The following is a 16503-nucleotide window of genomic DNA, read 5'->3' as shown; positions in this document are numbered from 1 at the left end:
AGCCTAAAACTGCTCTGCCAGGCTCCACAGAATGGATGCAAAGAAGCAATTAACCAAGGTCAGTCCTAAGCTTGGCTCACAAAAATCCTTCTGCTGGGACACTGCAGATCAGTGAGGATAAAGGTTGGGATGATCCCACGATTCCTTCATTCCCAATCCCACAGGAAAAGCTCTGGGTTGATTTCCAACCTCTCTGACCTTCCCTTCGTGGAAGGGAACTGCTCCATGTGAGCAGAAAACCTCCAGAAAGCCCTGGGAGAGACCCAGGGATAAATAAATGGAATATTCAGCCGTAATTTGATGCTGTGGGGCTGGATATTGGAGCTCCATGCTCCAGAGCTTTCCCTGATCTCCAGAAATTAACAGGGAATGGGCAGCGAGGAGGGAGGCTGTTGCTCTGGGCTTTATTTGCTGTTTTCCTGCTTTTTCTTTGGGATGCAGTGTTTTGGGAATGGTGGGATGCAGAGCCAGCCCTTGGGGTGCGAATTACTGGTTTCAGTGAAATAACCTGGTCAGGCCAAGCAGGGATCTCTCTCTCACAAAGCCCAAATCCCATCCTCAGGTTTGCCCAGTCTGTGCCTCTCCAGGGCGGGGGATCTGAGCAGGAGAAATCCCAATCCCACACGAGCAGGGGCTCGGGAGCCTGTGCTGGGTTCTCCAGGAGCTGGGAGATGGGGATGATAAAATCCATTTAAATGCAAAGAGGCTTTTTATTGCTCAGCATCTCTGTGCCTCGTTAAGTTGCTGTGACAATGCTGTGACAGAGTTCCTGAGCTCAGATCCTGCCTGGCTCTGCTCTCGCTGCCGTTTCTTGTTGGGTTTTTGTTGTGGTTTTGTTTTGTTGGTTTTTTTTTTTTTTCATTTCCAAGCTGGAATTATTTTCCAGAGAATAAGTGTTTCTAATGGTGTTTGAATTCCAGCATGAAAAATCACCTCGCTGGAGGCTCCTGCAGGAGCCTGAAGTGCTTCCCATTGTGTGTCTGGAGGTGTGAAGGGGACTTTAAGTAATCCATTACTCCTCTCTGGCTCATTTACAAATGCAGCAAGGTCACAGCCTTCTCCCCAGATGTTTGAAATCGTTCAAATTGAATTTGGGAGGAAGAGGCAAAAGAGTTTTGCTGTGTTTGGGCCAGGATTTCTGTGGTTGGAGGTGGTGTGGGGTTTATTTGGGGCAGTAAAAGGTGAATACAAGTAGGGTTTTTCTTGGATCAAGCTGATCTAGGGGAAGGTGTCCCTTCCCATGGTGGGGGGATGGAATTAGACAATTTTTAAGGTCATTCCCACCCAGATAATTCCATGATTCTCTGATCAGCCCATCATGGGAAGGTCTCTTCAGCTGCACCGCTGCCACACTTCTGTTTTCTGGAAAAGCCTCCCTGACCTTGGGGCTGGGCTTAAATGCTGTTTTTCTAGGGAGGAATTCCTCCTGGAGCACGCTTGTTTCCGAGCCCTCCCAGCCCCAGCCTCGCTGCTCTTGCTCTCCATTTAAAGGTCAACACTTTAATAATAAAAATCTCCCCTGGGCTGCTCCCTCAGCCGCTGCTGCGTCCCTGGAGCGGGGCTGTGCCACCCCTGGCAAGGGCACAGCAACCCAACCCTCGCAGTGCCTGTCGCTGCTCTGGGCCTGCCACCACACCCGGGTTTGGGGGTTTTATTCATTTCATTCCTAACACCACAAAATCCACGGTTTCAGCGTGATTTTCCCCCTGCTGGTGGTGGGAAGCAGGGGCTGGCCTGGGAATGCCATGGGATGACTCCGCCTGCGGTTTTCCCCCCTGTGCAGGCGTGTTCTTCACCTTCCACACGTTCCACCTGGAGAATGGCCACGATTACCTGCTGATCACCGAGAACTCCAGCTTTGCCCAGCCCCTGAAGCAGCTGACGGGGTCCCGGCTGCCGGCCCCGCTCAGCGCGGGGCTCTTTGGGAACTTCTCTGCCCAGATCCGCTTCATCTCCGACTTCTCCATGTCCTACGAGGGCTTCAACATCACCTTCTCAGGTGAGAACAGCCACCCAAAGGCTTCCTTCTGGCCCTTCCTTCTTCCCCTTCCCGCTTTTCTGCAAATGCTTTGGGTTGGGAGGGACCTTAAAGCTCATCCAGGCCCGCCCCTGCCCAGCCTTCCACTATCCCAGGTTGTTCCAAGCCCTGTCCAGCCTGGCCTTGGATACTTCCAGGGATGGGCCACCCCTTCTCTGGGATGCCAGGGCCTCCCCACCCTCCCAGCAAAATCTGGGAATAATTCTCCATTGGTTTGGGTCACTGGTGGTCGTTCCTCTTGTCCCCCAGTCAGTTATCCCAGTGTTAAACCCTTATTTCTGTCCCAAGAAATCTTCCTCTTGCAGCTCCCGTACAGCCAGTTCTGTCTGCCCCTGTGGATAACTGGAATTAAATCCCTCTCCAGGTGTTGCTGTCTCCCTCCTGACCCTCATCTTCCCTGCTCTGTTTATGGACAATTCCAGCTCAGGATTTTTGGGGAATGCTGTCCCTCTTTCCCCAAACACCTTCTCTTGTTTTTAGAGGAGAATCCCTGCAGCAGGCCCAGCACTCCCAGCACGGGAAGCTGGGACAGATGGGATCCTTTGGAAGCAGCATGGAGCAATCTGGAGTGCTTGGACAAGGAGCGGGGCAGGGCTGGTCACTCCCGTTGTCCGTCTGCTCCCTTTTTTCCTCTGGCTCATTGCTCCACTTGGATGCTCCTCCAGTGACCATCCTGTGCCTGCAGCCTGTCCTGGCTGTGCCATGGAGCCAGGCTGGGACAGCTGGGAATGTCCAGCCTGGAGAAGAGAAGCTCCAAGGAGAGCTCAGAACCCCTTCCAGTGCCTAAAGGGGCTCTGGGAGAGCTGGAGAGGGACTGGGGACAAGGCATGGAGGGACAGGACCCAGGGAATGGCTTCCCACTGGAGATTTGGGTGGGATATTGGGAAGAAATTCCTCCCTGTGAGGGCGGGGAGGGGCTGGGATAGAATTCCCAGAGAAGCTGTGGCTGCTCCTGAGTCCCTGGCAGTGCCCAAGGCCGGGTTGGAGCAGCCTGGGACAGTGGTGGGTGCCCATGGCAGGGGGTGGCACTGGATGATCCTTAATGTCCCTTCCCACCCAAACCAGGCCATGATTTTAACCCACACCTGGCGTAGCCCAGGCTGGGTTTGCATGATCCCACTGGCACTTCCAGGGAGCTGGAAAATGTCCCTGGCTGGGCTGGCTCAGCTGCTCTGCTGTGGTACCAGATGGGAGCCCCCTCCTGCTGCAGCCAGCAGGCCTCGGAGGGATCCAGATTTTCCTGACTCCAGGAGTCAGGAGGAGGCTGAGGGAGACAAGTCCTGCCCAGAGAAGGTCCAGCAATCCCATGCTGAGCTGTGCATACTCGGGATGTTGGCTTTGAGTGGGTGTGGTGACCCAAAGGCAGATTTTCCTGAGGAAATCCTGGGTTTTCAGCAGTAGCCAGTGAGAAGGAGCGTGGAGACTTGGAGAGGGACCCAAAAAAGGGATAAGTGGCAACCCAGGGCAGTTCATGGCTCTGGAGCAGCCTCTGGTTGAAGGGCACGAGGTGTTTGGCTGTGTCCTCTGAGCTGGAGTCCTCCAGATGACTCCCAAGTGCCCACATTCCAGGGAATGTCAATCTTTGCTGCCTGAGCGCCCCAGAAGCCGTTCCCTAAAACAGTCAGTGAAGGACAGAAGCTTTACTGCACTGGGGCTCTTCTTCCTCTGTCCCTGTGTCCTTCCCAGTCCTGACCTGCCAATGCAGTGCCCGGGGAGGGAGAGAAATTCCCATTTTTCTTGTGGAGCTTGGTCTGGCACCCTCCCTGACGGGCAGAGCTGTTGCCATAGATGCAGCTAAAACCTGGTTCCCAGAGCCTTTGTTCCTGGCCTCTGAAGTCAGGGATTTGCATGTGGAAACCAGTCAGAAAATTTCCAATTAACTCCCATTTTGATGAGGGGAAAATGGCTTTTTGCCTTTCAAAAGCTTGCCTCTAATTATAACTCTCATTTTCAGTGGATTTCAAGGCTTCTTTGCTATCTTGGAAAGCAAAAACGGGAGTCAGTTCTATTTTTAGCTTCCTTTACATATCCATATGTTAATGTACAGGCTTTGGACTTGGAGATTTTTCCAAAACACCCTCCAAAGAGTTTTCCTTCAAGCTGGTTTGGGGTCAGAGACGTGAGTTTGGCTGTTGGCCAAAATCCTATGTGACCTTTCTTGTAGCAGCAGCTGCCCTGAGCATTCCCTGAGCGAGACCATCCATTTCCAGGATTAGTAATGGAGAGGCAGCAGAAATCCCACCCGGATCAATCCATCCCCACTGGGCTGCAGCAGAGGGACAGTGACAAATTCCCATCCCCACCGGTGTCACTGTGACGGGAACTGGGACCTGTTGCCTTTGGAGGGGGTTGGAATGCGGGTGCTGGGGGGGGAGTTGTAGGTGGGGGGTGAAATCCAGGTGGGTTTTCATGGCTCAGACAGGATTCCATCCGTGTCGATTCTGCCTTGGCAGAAGCTGGATCAAGGCTCAGAGCTCCCTTGGATCGTTTTGTCCTCTCCAGGGAGGACAGAACCCCTGAGCTGTAGGTGGGGGGTGAAATCCAGGTGGGTTTTCACGGATTAGAATCCTCATGGAGTCACTGCAGCTGGATCAAAGCTCAGAGCTCCCTTGGATCCTCGCGTCCTCTCCAGGGAGGGCAGAACCCAAACTATGCCCCTGCCATCCCATAAAATCCATTTATCCCCTCCAGAATACGACCTGGAGCCGTGTGACGAGCCCGAAGTGCCAGCCTACAGCATCAGGAAGGGGCTGCAGTTCGGAGTGGGGGACGTGCTGACCTTCTCCTGCTTCCCGGGGTACCGGCTGGAGGGAGCATCCCGGATCACCTGCCTGGGCGGGAGACGGCGTGTGTGGAGTTCGCCTCTGCCAAGGTGTGTTGGTAGGTGGTCATGTGCTTTCATTTTGCTTGGCTGGTCCTGCTGTGCTGCACTGTTGAGGTGGGCAGGGATGGATGGGTGACACCTTCTGGGATGGGTGACATCCCCCTGGGCTGGATGGGTGACATCCCTGTGGGCTGGATGGGTGACACCCCCCTAGGCTGGATGGGTGACACCTCCTGGGATGGGTGACATCCCCCAGGCTGGATGGGTGACATCCCCCAGGCTGGATGGGTGACACCTCCTGGGGTGGGTGACATCCCCCAGGCTGGATGGGTGAAACCCCCCCAGGCTGACCCCCCCTAGGCTGGATGGGTGACTCCCCCCAGGCTGGATGGGTGACATCCCCCGGGCTGGATGGGTGACACCTCCTGGGATGGGTGACATCCCTGTGGGCTGGATGGGTGACATCCCCCAGGATGGATGGGTGACACCCCCCGGGATGGATGGGTGACACCCCCCAGGATGGGATCGCTCCGCTCGCAGGGCAGCCGGAGCAGGGATGGGGAGAGGCAGCTGAAAGGAGCTTCCAGCCCTGCACAAGGGCTCAGTGCCCTCCCAGCTGGGCACAGCGGGTGACACGAGCCCAGGGGGTGACACGTCCCCAGAAGCCCTGAGTGCCCCAGCCCCACCCCAAGCGAGTGACTCCAGAGCTGCTGCTCCCTTTTGGGGCAGTTCCTGCCAACCAGGCCGGGTTTAAGGCATTCCCACTTGGAATTACAGGGTGCTGTGATCTCCACAGTTCAGGCAAATCCCACATTATTATGGGTATGTCTGGGAAACCCCCCCAGCTTTGTCCCTCCCCTTGTTCTCCACATGTTTCCTGCACCTTTCCCTCCCTGACTGCTGCAGGTCCTTCTTTAGCCCCTGCAGCCGTTAATTGGCACCGATAAATCGATAAACCCAGGGACAGAGGAGGGGAAGGATTGATCTGCAGCATGGAGCTGGCTCCTGGCTGCTGCTCCTGGTGCAGGTGGGGTGCAGAACTCTCACCTGGCAGGGATGGAGAGTGGGACAGAGCAGGGGCACAAATTTGGAAGGAAGGAGGATGCTCCAAGCCTTGGGAAAAAGATGTCACACTTTTTTTTGATGTAGAATTTCAATAGGAAATCATTCCCAGCTCTGCTCACGCAGAGCCTGAGGGATTCCTCCAGATCAGCCAGGGCAGGGCTCTCACCTAGTGGCCAAACCTGCTCAGGAGATTGTCCTGAGCTCTGAGTGACCTTTGAGGGCCATTGCAGAGCAAAGCTCCCCACCAGAGCCAGCTGCTGCCTCTTTCCTGCCTGTGGTTCTGAATTTCCCAGCCCTGCTGAGTGCTGAGGTCACGGGGCTGCCTCCTCCTGCTGGGACAGGCAGCCTCTCCAGGGCAGGAATGATAATCAGGCTGCAGATAAAGCTCATCAGGGGAATGGCAATCCAAAAGAGTCATTTACAGAGCTTTAAACTCGAGCCTCAGACAGCAGCAGTGAGTGGACACCCTGGCTGCTGTTCCCTGGCTCGGAATTAACAGCTTGGGTCTATCATAGCAGGGCAAATTCAGGGCTGATGGCCCAGAGCTCTGTGGCAGGGTGACAGCTCTGTCACAGTGTCCCCACTGCCTGCTCAGATCTGTCTGGGTAGGGATGGAAATGGGAGACTGACTCATTAAGGAGATTTAATTGCTTTTCCAGACACTCTCTATTCAGCTCCTGTCCTAGAGATGGTCTGGGGAGAACTGGGAGTGGTTTTTGTTCCTCTGTCCAAGCCCTCTGGTCAGGACAGCACCCTGAGATGTCCCCAGCATCACCTCTGGGGATTCTGTGCCAAAATCCTGCTTTTCATCCATGGCAAGAGCAGAGGACAAAGTCACCTCCAAAGTGCCTCCTCTGGGTGCATCTGCTGCTGCCTCCTTCCCTAACCCTTCCTTGGAGGAGCAGCAGAGCCAGGAGCTGCTCTGGGATGGTTTCCTCAGCTCCAGGAGCTGTGGGGACTCGACACTGATCCTAAAAACTGCTCTGGGGGCACTTTGGAGTGCACATCCCCAGCCCTGCTTGCACAGCCTCAGAGGAGCAGGCAGCCAGTGTTTGACAGCAGAAAATCTCCCAGGGTAAACAGGCTGGGAAAACAGTGACTCACGGCTTGCTCGTGTGGGAGCTCGGCAGGAGGAACAGAAAATCCTCGGCGTGGGGTTGTTCTGAGGCAGATCCACACAGATTCACACAGATGTACACGTCTTTAGACAGATTTTATACAGATTTCACACCGATCCACACAGATCCACGCAGAATCACCAGATTCCCCACAGATTCCCACAGATTTACATTTACACAGATTCCCCTCAGATTCCCACAGATTTACATTTGCACAGATTCCCCACAGATTCCCCACAGATCCCCACAGATCCACACAGACCTACATTTACCCAAATTCCCCCCAGATTCCCCGCAGATCCACACAGATCGCCCCGCAGATCTACACAGATCACCCACAGATCCACACAGATCCACACAGATTCCCACAAATCTCCACAGATTTTCATTTATACAGATTCCCCACAGATTCCCACAAATTCCTACAGATCCCCACAGATTCCCCACAGATCCACACAGACCTACATTTACCCAAATTCCCCCCAGATTCCCCACAGATTCCCACAGATTTACATTTACACAGATTCTCCACAGATTCCCCCAGGTCCCCCACAGGTTCCCCACAGATCCACACAGACCTACATTTACCCAAATTCCCCCCAGATTCCCCGCAGATCCACACAGATCGCCCCGCAGATCTACACAGATCACCCACAGATCCACACAGATTCCCACAAATCTCCACAGATTTTCATTTATACAGATTCCCCACAGATTCCCACAAATTCCTACAGGTCCCCACAGATTCCCCACAGATCCACACAGATTCCCACAGATTTCCCCAGATTTGCATTTACACAGATTCCCCACAGATCCACAGAGATTCCCCACAGATTCCCCACAGATTTCCCCAGATTTACATTTACACAGGTTCCCCACAGATTCCACACAGATTCCCCACAGATCCACACAGATCTACATTTACACAGATTCCCACAGATTCCACCAGATTTACATTTACACAGATTCCCCCCAGATTCCCCACAGATTTCCCTTTACATTTACACAGATTCCGCACAGATCCACAGAGATTCCCCACAGATTTCCCCAGATCTACATCCCCACAGATTCCCCCCACATTTACACAGATTCCCACAGATTCCACCCAGATTTACATTTACACAGATTCCCCCCAGATTTCCCCCAGATTCCCCCCAGATTTACATTTACACAGATTCCCACAGATTCCCCACAGATCCACAGAGATTCCCCACAGATTCCCCACAGATTCCCCCAGATCTACATTTACACAGATTCCCCACAGATTCCCACAGATTTACGTTTACACAGATTCCCCCCAGATTTACATTTACACAGATTCCCCCCAGATTTCCCCCAGATTCCCCCCAGATTTACATTTACACAGATTCCCACCGATTCCCCCCAACTCCCCACACGATTCCCCCCAGATTCCACACAGATTCCCACAGATTCCCCCAGATTTACATTTACACAGATTCCCACAGATTCCCCACAGATCCCAGATCCTCACAGACTGCCCCGTGCTGAGGTGCTGTGCGTGACAAACCGGCTGCACTGGGATCCTTGCTGGGATCGGGCTCTGGGAGCTGGTGTTATCCAGGGAGGACGTCCCTGGGATGCACTGGGATTTCTGCTCCTGCCTTTTGGAAGGAAGATCCACCCGTGTCAGTCTCTGTCTGCTCACTGTGATGTGTTCCTGTGAGTCAGGGACTGTCCTTGGAGCTGGGAGTGGAAGTGCACGAAACAGAGTTGGTGTTTTCCAGATCCAAGCTGTGAGCTCCTTGCACCCAGGATAGGCTGAGCCTCCAGAGCTGCCACCCTCTCCCTCCCCTACCCAGGATCGTTCTGCCAAGTTTTGAGGCCCAAAAAATCTTCCGACTTCAGGTTTGGCTCAAAGTCAAATGCTCAGAGTAGAGAAAGAAGCAGATCCTGAAGGAGGAGAGAAGCCTGGCTAGGAAAATGTGATGGAAAAGGGGACAGTCTGCAGGCTGGAGTGGCTAACAGCAGGGAAAAGCCTCTTTCCTTTTGCTGCAGGAAGGGGTGAGCAGCTGCAGCCTTTGGAGGAGTCACCTGCATGTGTGGTATGGCCGGAACATCCGTGCGCTCACTGAAATGTGCGTTTGTGTCTCGGTCCAGCTGAGTGCGGCTCGTCCGTGACGGGAACCCAGGGAGTGCTGCTGTCCCCCAACTACCCCCTGAACTACAACAACAACCACGAGTGCATCTACTCCATCCAGAGCCAGCCAGGGAAAGGCATCCAGCTGAAAGCCAGGACCTTCGAGCTGGAGGCAGGAGATGTCCTCAAGGTAATTCTGGCTCAGGCAGTGGAGCTGCTCGTGAGAGCAACATCTCTAAATGCTCTAAAATTTTAATGGGGTTAGGTCGGAGTGACCTCTGGAAAAGCCTGTGTCATCCCAGGAATGCTCCAGTGCCATGGAGTGATTGCCATGGCAGTTTGGAAGACCAGAATTCCCAGAAAGCAGCTAAACTTCAGCTCTCGCCTGTGTGATTGCACAGGAAGAGCTCCTCATCCATCAGGAAATGTGAGGGTTTGAGCATTATTTAGTGCTTTGAAGAACCAAGGCTGATTTGTCCCAAAAAGGGGGTGATTGAAATGCAGAACTCCAGCCTCTTCCCAGATTATTCAAGCTCCAGGACTCTGTGGAGGAGGAGAAAAATCCAGGCTGAGTTTTTATTAACCAAAGGAATGGTTTTGAAGGAGGCATTAATATTACAAGGATGTGCTGAGCCATCTTCCCAGGAAAGCCTCTGTCCTCACTGAAGTGTCACACTCCAAAAGAGCTGTAATCCACGTTTCCAGCTCACAAATGACTGGAAAGGGAGAAAGATTTCCTGTTAATGCAAGGAATGTACTCCTTGTCAAAGGAATTACGTTCTCTCAGCAGGTTTGTCATCACCTGCTCATCTGAGGAAAGTTCCTATCGATCTCCACTAGTGAGGAGCTGTTCTTGGTCCTCACAAAAGGAAGGGAAAAAAACCCCACATCTGTGTTTTTCTTAAATCACAGCAAGTTCAAGGCTCATCTCTGAGTCAGGCTGGGGGATGAAAATGGTTTTTTTTCAGTGGCTGATCCTTGGGAAAGAGAGTTCAGGAGAGGCAGCCCTGAGTGCAGAGTAAGCCAGGGGTGAGGAGGAGGGTGCAGGTCCTCCAGGGTGCAAATCCTGCTCATCAGGGGAGCAGCAGTGTGGAGTTCCATCAAGTCAGACTTTTAGTTGGGATGAGTTCACTTCCTTCCAAGGATTTGCCCCTGTTGGCACTCATGGAGCATGGAGTGGGATCACTGTGGATTCCCTTTTTCTGGGTCGCTTCACACCTGGTTCAGGGTTAAGGAGTTTCTTTGCCAGCCTGATGCTGCTTTAATTCAGTGGTTGTTTCCTTCCCTTTTCCCTCCAGTAGCTGGGATCAGCTCAGTGCCAGGAGCAAATTCCTTGAGCTGAGTGCAGGTGATCCCAAATCAGGGCAGTTATCGGGAGCTGCTGGCTCTTCCCAGGGAGCTGCTCCAGCAAAAAAGCCAAAGGACAGCCCAGGTGTTGCTGTGAGCAGAGCAGGGACAAGGTGGGAATGGGATGAGGGGTGTGAGGTGTCTGAAGGGACCTCAGCACATTTTCTCTCCTCATTCTTGTTTTGGAATAAATTTCTCAGCATTTATCTGTTCCACAGCTCAGTGAAACTGCAGAGAAATCCTGGAATGGCTTGGGTTGGAAGGATCATCCCATTCCACCCCCTGCCATGGGCAGGGGCACTTACACTGTCCCAGAGCGCTCCAAGCCCCGTCCAGGCTGGCCTTGGACACTGCCAGGGATCCAGGGGCAGCCACAGCTTCTCTGGGCAGTGATGGTTTGATCCTTGGAAAAGCACAGCAATGGCTTTTCCAGGCTGGGTTTCTTGTTCTCCCCAGGTCTACGATGGCACCAACAGCTCTGCCCGGCTGCTGGGCACCTTCAGCCGCTCGGAGCTGCTGGGCACCAGCATCAACAGCACCTCCAGCTCCATGTGGCTGGAGTTCATCACCAACGCTGCCAACACCAGCAAAGGCTTCGAGCTGCAGTTCTCCAGTGAGTTTCAGTCCCGTGCGTGCTGGGAACCCCACAGGCCAAGGTGTATTTTTGTGTTGCATGTGAGCAAAGAGTCCTTTCTGTGGAGATCTTCCACCCTAGGTGGAGTTGGAGGGTGGGAGAGCACAGAATCCTGGGATTATTGAGGTTGGAAAAGCCCTCTTGAGACCATCGAGTCCAAGCTGTGCCCGATCCCCACCTTGTCACTGAGTGCCACCTCCAGGCATTCCTTGGACACCTCCAGGGATGGGGACTCCAAACCTCCCTGGGCAGCTCCAAGGCCTGACCACCTTTTCCATGCAGAAATTCCTGCTCATGTCCAGCCTGACTCTCCACTGGCACAGCCTGAGGCCATTTCCTCTTCTCCTGCCCCTTGTTCCCTGAGATAGGATCAAACCTTTCCACAGCGATCCCGAAATCTGGATCAAAGCTGAGAGAGCAGATTTCTGGGATCTCACTCCAACATTAATTAAAACCCCACTAATTTCCAATATGTCACTTTTTTGCTCCCAACAAACAATTTTAAGAGGAAACCACCACCACTTTGTGTTAAACCCTCCTGTTTTTTCAACAGCTGCCCTTCCTCCCTGCTCCAGGTTTTGAGCTCATCAAGTGCGAGGACCCCGGCATCCCCCAGTTTGGGTACAAGGTGCACGACGAGGGACACTTTGCTGGCAGCTCGGTGTCCTTCAGCTGTGACCCCGGCTACACCCTGAGAGGCACCAGGGTCCTGGTGTGCCTGACCGGGGAGAGGAGAGCCTGGGACCAGCCCCTGCCAACCTGCGTGGGTGAGACTCCTCCTCCTCCTCCTCCTCTTCCAGCACCTCCAGGGAGAGATTTCCTTGGATCCCACACCCTGAACACCCCTTGGTCGCTGCTTTGCTGATCCATTGATATTAACTCTGATATTAATTGTCTCCATCTACCCTAATTAAGTTGTGGTGAGGGTCCTGTATGAGGCATCTGGAGATGGAGACACCTCCTGCTCCTTCAAAATCCTCCAGACTGGGATTTCCTTGGATCCCCCACTCTGAACACCTTTGTCCCTGCTTTGCTCATCCATGTGCTATTAACTCTGCTATTAATTGCCCCTGTCTGCACTAATTAACATGGTGAGGATCCTGTGTGAAGCATCTGGAGATGGAGACACATCCTTCTCCTCCAATACCCTCCAGGGAGTGATTTCCTTGGATCCCACACCCTGAACACCTTTGTCGCTGCTCTGCTGATCCATTGACATTAACTCTGATATTAATTGCATCTGCCCTAATTAGGCCATGGGGAGGATCCTGTGTGAGACACCTCTAGGTGGAGACACCTCTTCCTCCTCCACCACTTCCAGACAGGGATTTCCTTGGATAACCCCACCCTGACCACCCTTTGTCCCTGCTCTGCTGATCCGTGTGCCATTAACTCTGCTATTAATCACCCCCATCTGCACTAATTAACATGGTGAGGATCCTGTGTGAAGCACCTTGAGGTGGAGATACCTCCTCCTCCTCCACCACTTCCAGACTGGAATTTCCTTGGATTCCCCACCCTGAACCCCTTGGTCCCTGCTTTGCTGATCCATTGACATTAACTCTGCTATTAATTGCATCTGCACTAATTAAGTTGTGGTGAGTGTGGTGAGGGTTCTCACGATGGAGACACCTCCTGGTCCTCCAAAACATCCAGCAAATGATTTCCTTATGGATTCCCCACCCTGACCACCTTTATCCCTGCTCTGCTGATCCATTGACATTAACTCTGCTATTAATTGCCCCTGCCTGCGCTAATTAAGGCATGGTGAGGATCCTGTGTGAGATGGAGAGCACCTGAAGCAGCTTTAACATGAAATACTCTGCCCTGAGCACACATTTGACAAGGATTTTTGCTTCCTTGTGCTTTTCCAGCCCTCGTCCTTTCACTCTGGACGTGTTGCAGTGAGTGGCACCTCCTGATAGGGACATCAAAGTGTGTCCTGGCATGTGACAGCCCAGAGCCAGCTTTGGCTGGCAGCTGCCTGACATCTGATCCCATCCCCAGACATTTCAATTCCCTTTGCTGAGTCCCGAGTTCCCTTTCACCTGGAGCTCTTCCTGCTTGGAAAATTCCGATTTTGGGGCTTTGTGTGTTAAATGAGCAGAGCTGATTCCTGATTCCTGTCCTGCTCTGTTGGACACAGAGTCACCTGGGAGATCTCCATACCCAGGGATGTGCTCAGCCCCTGGCACTCCGTGTTCTCTCTCCCAGGAGGCAGGACCATTACTTGGTTGGAATTTTAGCCTCATTTATTGATGTAAAAAGAGAAATTTCTGTGATTTGTGCATCTTCTTGACCTTCACTCTGTTTGCTCTACGTTTGTTGGATGAGGCCATGTCTGAGCACGTGGAAATTAAAGAAAAATGAAAGAAAAAGAAATGAAAATTACAGAGTTTGAGCGGATATGTTATGGAAATTATTCCAAATCCTCATGTTCTTTGCAGTTCATTTACAGAGACATTTACAAGTTCTTTGGCTTCTTATCCTTCATTTTCTGATGAATCCGAGCAGAGGAGCGGAGCTCCTTCACCCCACACGTGTGGAACAGGGAAACAGGATCCTGACAGGTTCTGCCTTTCCTCCCTGGGGGTTCAGGAAGGTGAAGGGAAGCTCTGCCAGGTGTTCAGAACCAGCACAGAAATGCAGAATAATTCTGACAACTCAACGATTCTCTTTGTCTTTGTCAGCTTTAAGAATCCCTGGAAAAAGCCAGGGATAACCTCTGTAGCAGGATGAGATTGTTGCCAAGCAGGACCCCCAGAAAGCCACGAATCTTCCCCCTAAGCCCAGAAATGTTTTTGTTCTAGCCGAGTGTGGAGGGACAATCAGAGGAGAGGCCTCGGGACGGATCCTTTCTCCAGGATATCCAACTCCCTACGACCACAACCTCAACTGCATCTGGACCATCGAGGCAGAGCCTGGATGCACCATCGGGTGAGCGGGGCCAGGGTCCTGTGCTTTGGGTCCTGTGCTTTGGCTTCTTTCCCACGTGGAGCTGATTCTTCCAGGTCAATGATGAAGTAAAGCAAGGAGGGAGGAGCTCCTGTCACTGTGAGAGGGACAAGCAGGGAGCAGGCACTGGTTTAGCTCTGGAATCAGGGAATGGTTTGGGTTGGGATGAAGGTTTTATGGGCAGGGACATTTCCCACCAGCTCAGGCTGCTCAGAGCCCCCAGTGGCATCACTGCTCCTGTGTTTTTAGCCCTGTGCATGGGTGGTGACACCAGGCCATGTCCCGGTCCTTCCTGTGGTGTTCCTGTGCTCAGACAACATCCCAGAGCTTTGGTGTCCATGGGCAGCTTTCCACCCCTCTCCTTCATGGGATGCATCCGGAATCAACCCTTTTTCCCACCAGATTAACTTCCCACCAGTGCTGAATGCCCAAGTGGCACAACCGTGGAATGGGGGTGTTGCAGGAAATTGCAGGCAGTGTCCCAGGATCCAGGCACTCCCTGCTTGCTGATCCTTCACTTCTGCCCCACCACCCCCACAGCGATGTTTGCCCAGCCCTGCCGAGCCCTTCAGGGCTGCCCTGGGTGTTCCCACAGATTCCAGGCTGGCCAAAGCCCACAGGAAACTGGAATATTTGGGCAAGCCAAGCTTTGACTGAGTTGGGATTTGAGGGGGAGAAATGGAGCTTTAAAAGTTCTGTATAATGATAATAATAACAACAACAACAACAATAATAATAATAATAATCTTCTCGCAGCATCTCCCATCGGAGCTCCCAGTGCTTGTCAGCCATTCCTGGCTCATCCCAAGCCTGTGGATGTTCCCTCCTGAATTCCTTCCCTCTCAATCCCATTTTATCCTCCCTGCTGCCCCAGCACCCATCAGCTCTCCAGCAGAGCCTGGCCCTCAGGGGGAGCTCTGTGCTGGTTTTTAGCCCCTGGATTTCTGCTGGAGACAGATTGGCTCCGGTGTTTTCATTTGTATTTCATGTAGAAATTCCCTCCATTAGCACTGCCCTTCGGAATGGCTCAGTAATGGATGGGTTTGGGTGTGACCAGAGGAGAAAAAGCACGGCCCAAGCAGTTGAATCCCTGCACAGGCAACTTCCACCTCTATTTTTATTCTCCTGGCAAAGATTTTTATAGGACAGAGCAGAGAGGTCCCTTCCCCCTCCCCTCCCCCCCCATCCAAAGGCTGCTTCAGCAACTTTCCTCTTGTAATCCCTGAAAGCACCCACATGAGCAGAGATTTGGGATCAATCAAAGGCTTGGAAGGGGCCAGGACTGGAAGGTAGAGGTGCCAGGAGGTGTCAGAGTCACCCACACTCGGTGACCCTTCCTTTCCCAGGGATCAGAACTCCCTTTCCCTGCCCCTTCCTTTCCCAGCTCCAGCAGCACAGATGATCTCAGGGGAGTCGAGAGAGCACATTCCCAGCAACTTCATTTTTATGGTAATCCACTGGAAAAATAATCCTCTTCACGCATGATACAATTGTATAAAGCTCTCATTTATAACTTACATGGAAATTAATCACCAGAGCTTTTGGAATGAAGCTGTATCTGCACAGCACGAGAGGAAGGGGAGGAGGGCGAGACAGGGAGAAAAATGAGTCTGCACTTTAGTGCCAGGGAAGGGAAAGGGGTGCTCCTGGAGAGGGATTAATTTGGGGCGTGTGCAAACACAGGCATGGATAAAATCACCAGTGGAGTGACCTGGTTGGGCTGGCAGAGCTGGGAAGGAGGAAAAGGAGGAGGGAGTGCTGGAAAATGGATGGAAATTCCTTGCCCAGCTGGGAGCAGGGAACACAGACATGGCAGAGGTGGGGTTGTGGTCCATCCCTGATCCCAGTGTTGTAAAAATCCACGGATATTGTTCATGAATCCCAGTTCCATGGGTATTGACGGCTTCCACTTTCCAGACTTTCATCCCAAAAAGGGGAGTGAGGAAATATCCAGAGTTGGAAGGGACCCACAGGGATCATCCAGTGCAGCCCCAGGCCCTGCCCAGACCCCCCCAAAACCCCACCCTGTGCATTGTCCAAACGCTCCTGGAGCTCTGGCAGCCTTGGCAATGTGGCCACTTCCAGCCTTTTGGGATATCCCACCTTCCAGGGACAGGATCTTGAACAGCTTTCAGGCTGGGGAAGCTTCTCTGGGGCAGAGGGGGGCAGTGGGCACCCCCAGACTGCTGCTGGGGTGGAAGGTGGTGGCTTTAGGGGGGTCCCAGCCTTGCACAGCAGAGCCAAGCTGGAATGGCCAGAGCTTGGGTGGGGAACATCACCAGGAAGGACCCCAGGATGGTCACTGGGGTTTTGGGGAGCTTTGGCAAGAGCTCCCCAAGGGTTGTTCACACTCTCAGGGCAGAGCTGGGCTCTCCTTGCTAAGCTGGCAGAACTTCCCCTCTCTCCATATTTATATTTATTTTT

The 16503-nt window shown here is 52.9% G+C and overlaps 1 protein-coding gene across 1 annotated transcript in view; it reads left to right on the top strand.

Moving 5' to 3' along the window:
- Positions 1–16503, top strand: part of CSMD2 (CUB and Sushi multiple domains 2) — a 304492-nt gene that overhangs the window by 191696 nt on the left and 96293 nt on the right. Inside the window, 6 exon segments of the mRNA XM_017736114.1 lie at positions 1784–1999; positions 4730–4918; positions 9164–9333; positions 10947–11103; positions 11700–11891; positions 13935–14061. Coding sequence (XP_017591603.1) covers positions 1784–1999; positions 4730–4918; positions 9164–9333; positions 10947–11103; positions 11700–11891; positions 13935–14061 — 1051 coding nt within the window.

Source organism: Corvus brachyrhynchos, unplaced genomic scaffold, assembly GCF_000691975.1.
Source record: "Corvus brachyrhynchos isolate BGI_N302 unplaced genomic scaffold, ASM69197v1 scaffold65, whole genome shotgun sequence".
Taxonomy (NCBI): domain Eukaryota; kingdom Metazoa; phylum Chordata; class Aves; order Passeriformes; family Corvidae; genus Corvus; species Corvus brachyrhynchos.
Note: the sequence above shows the minus strand (reverse complement) of the source record. Positions and strands in the feature narration are given on the sequence as shown.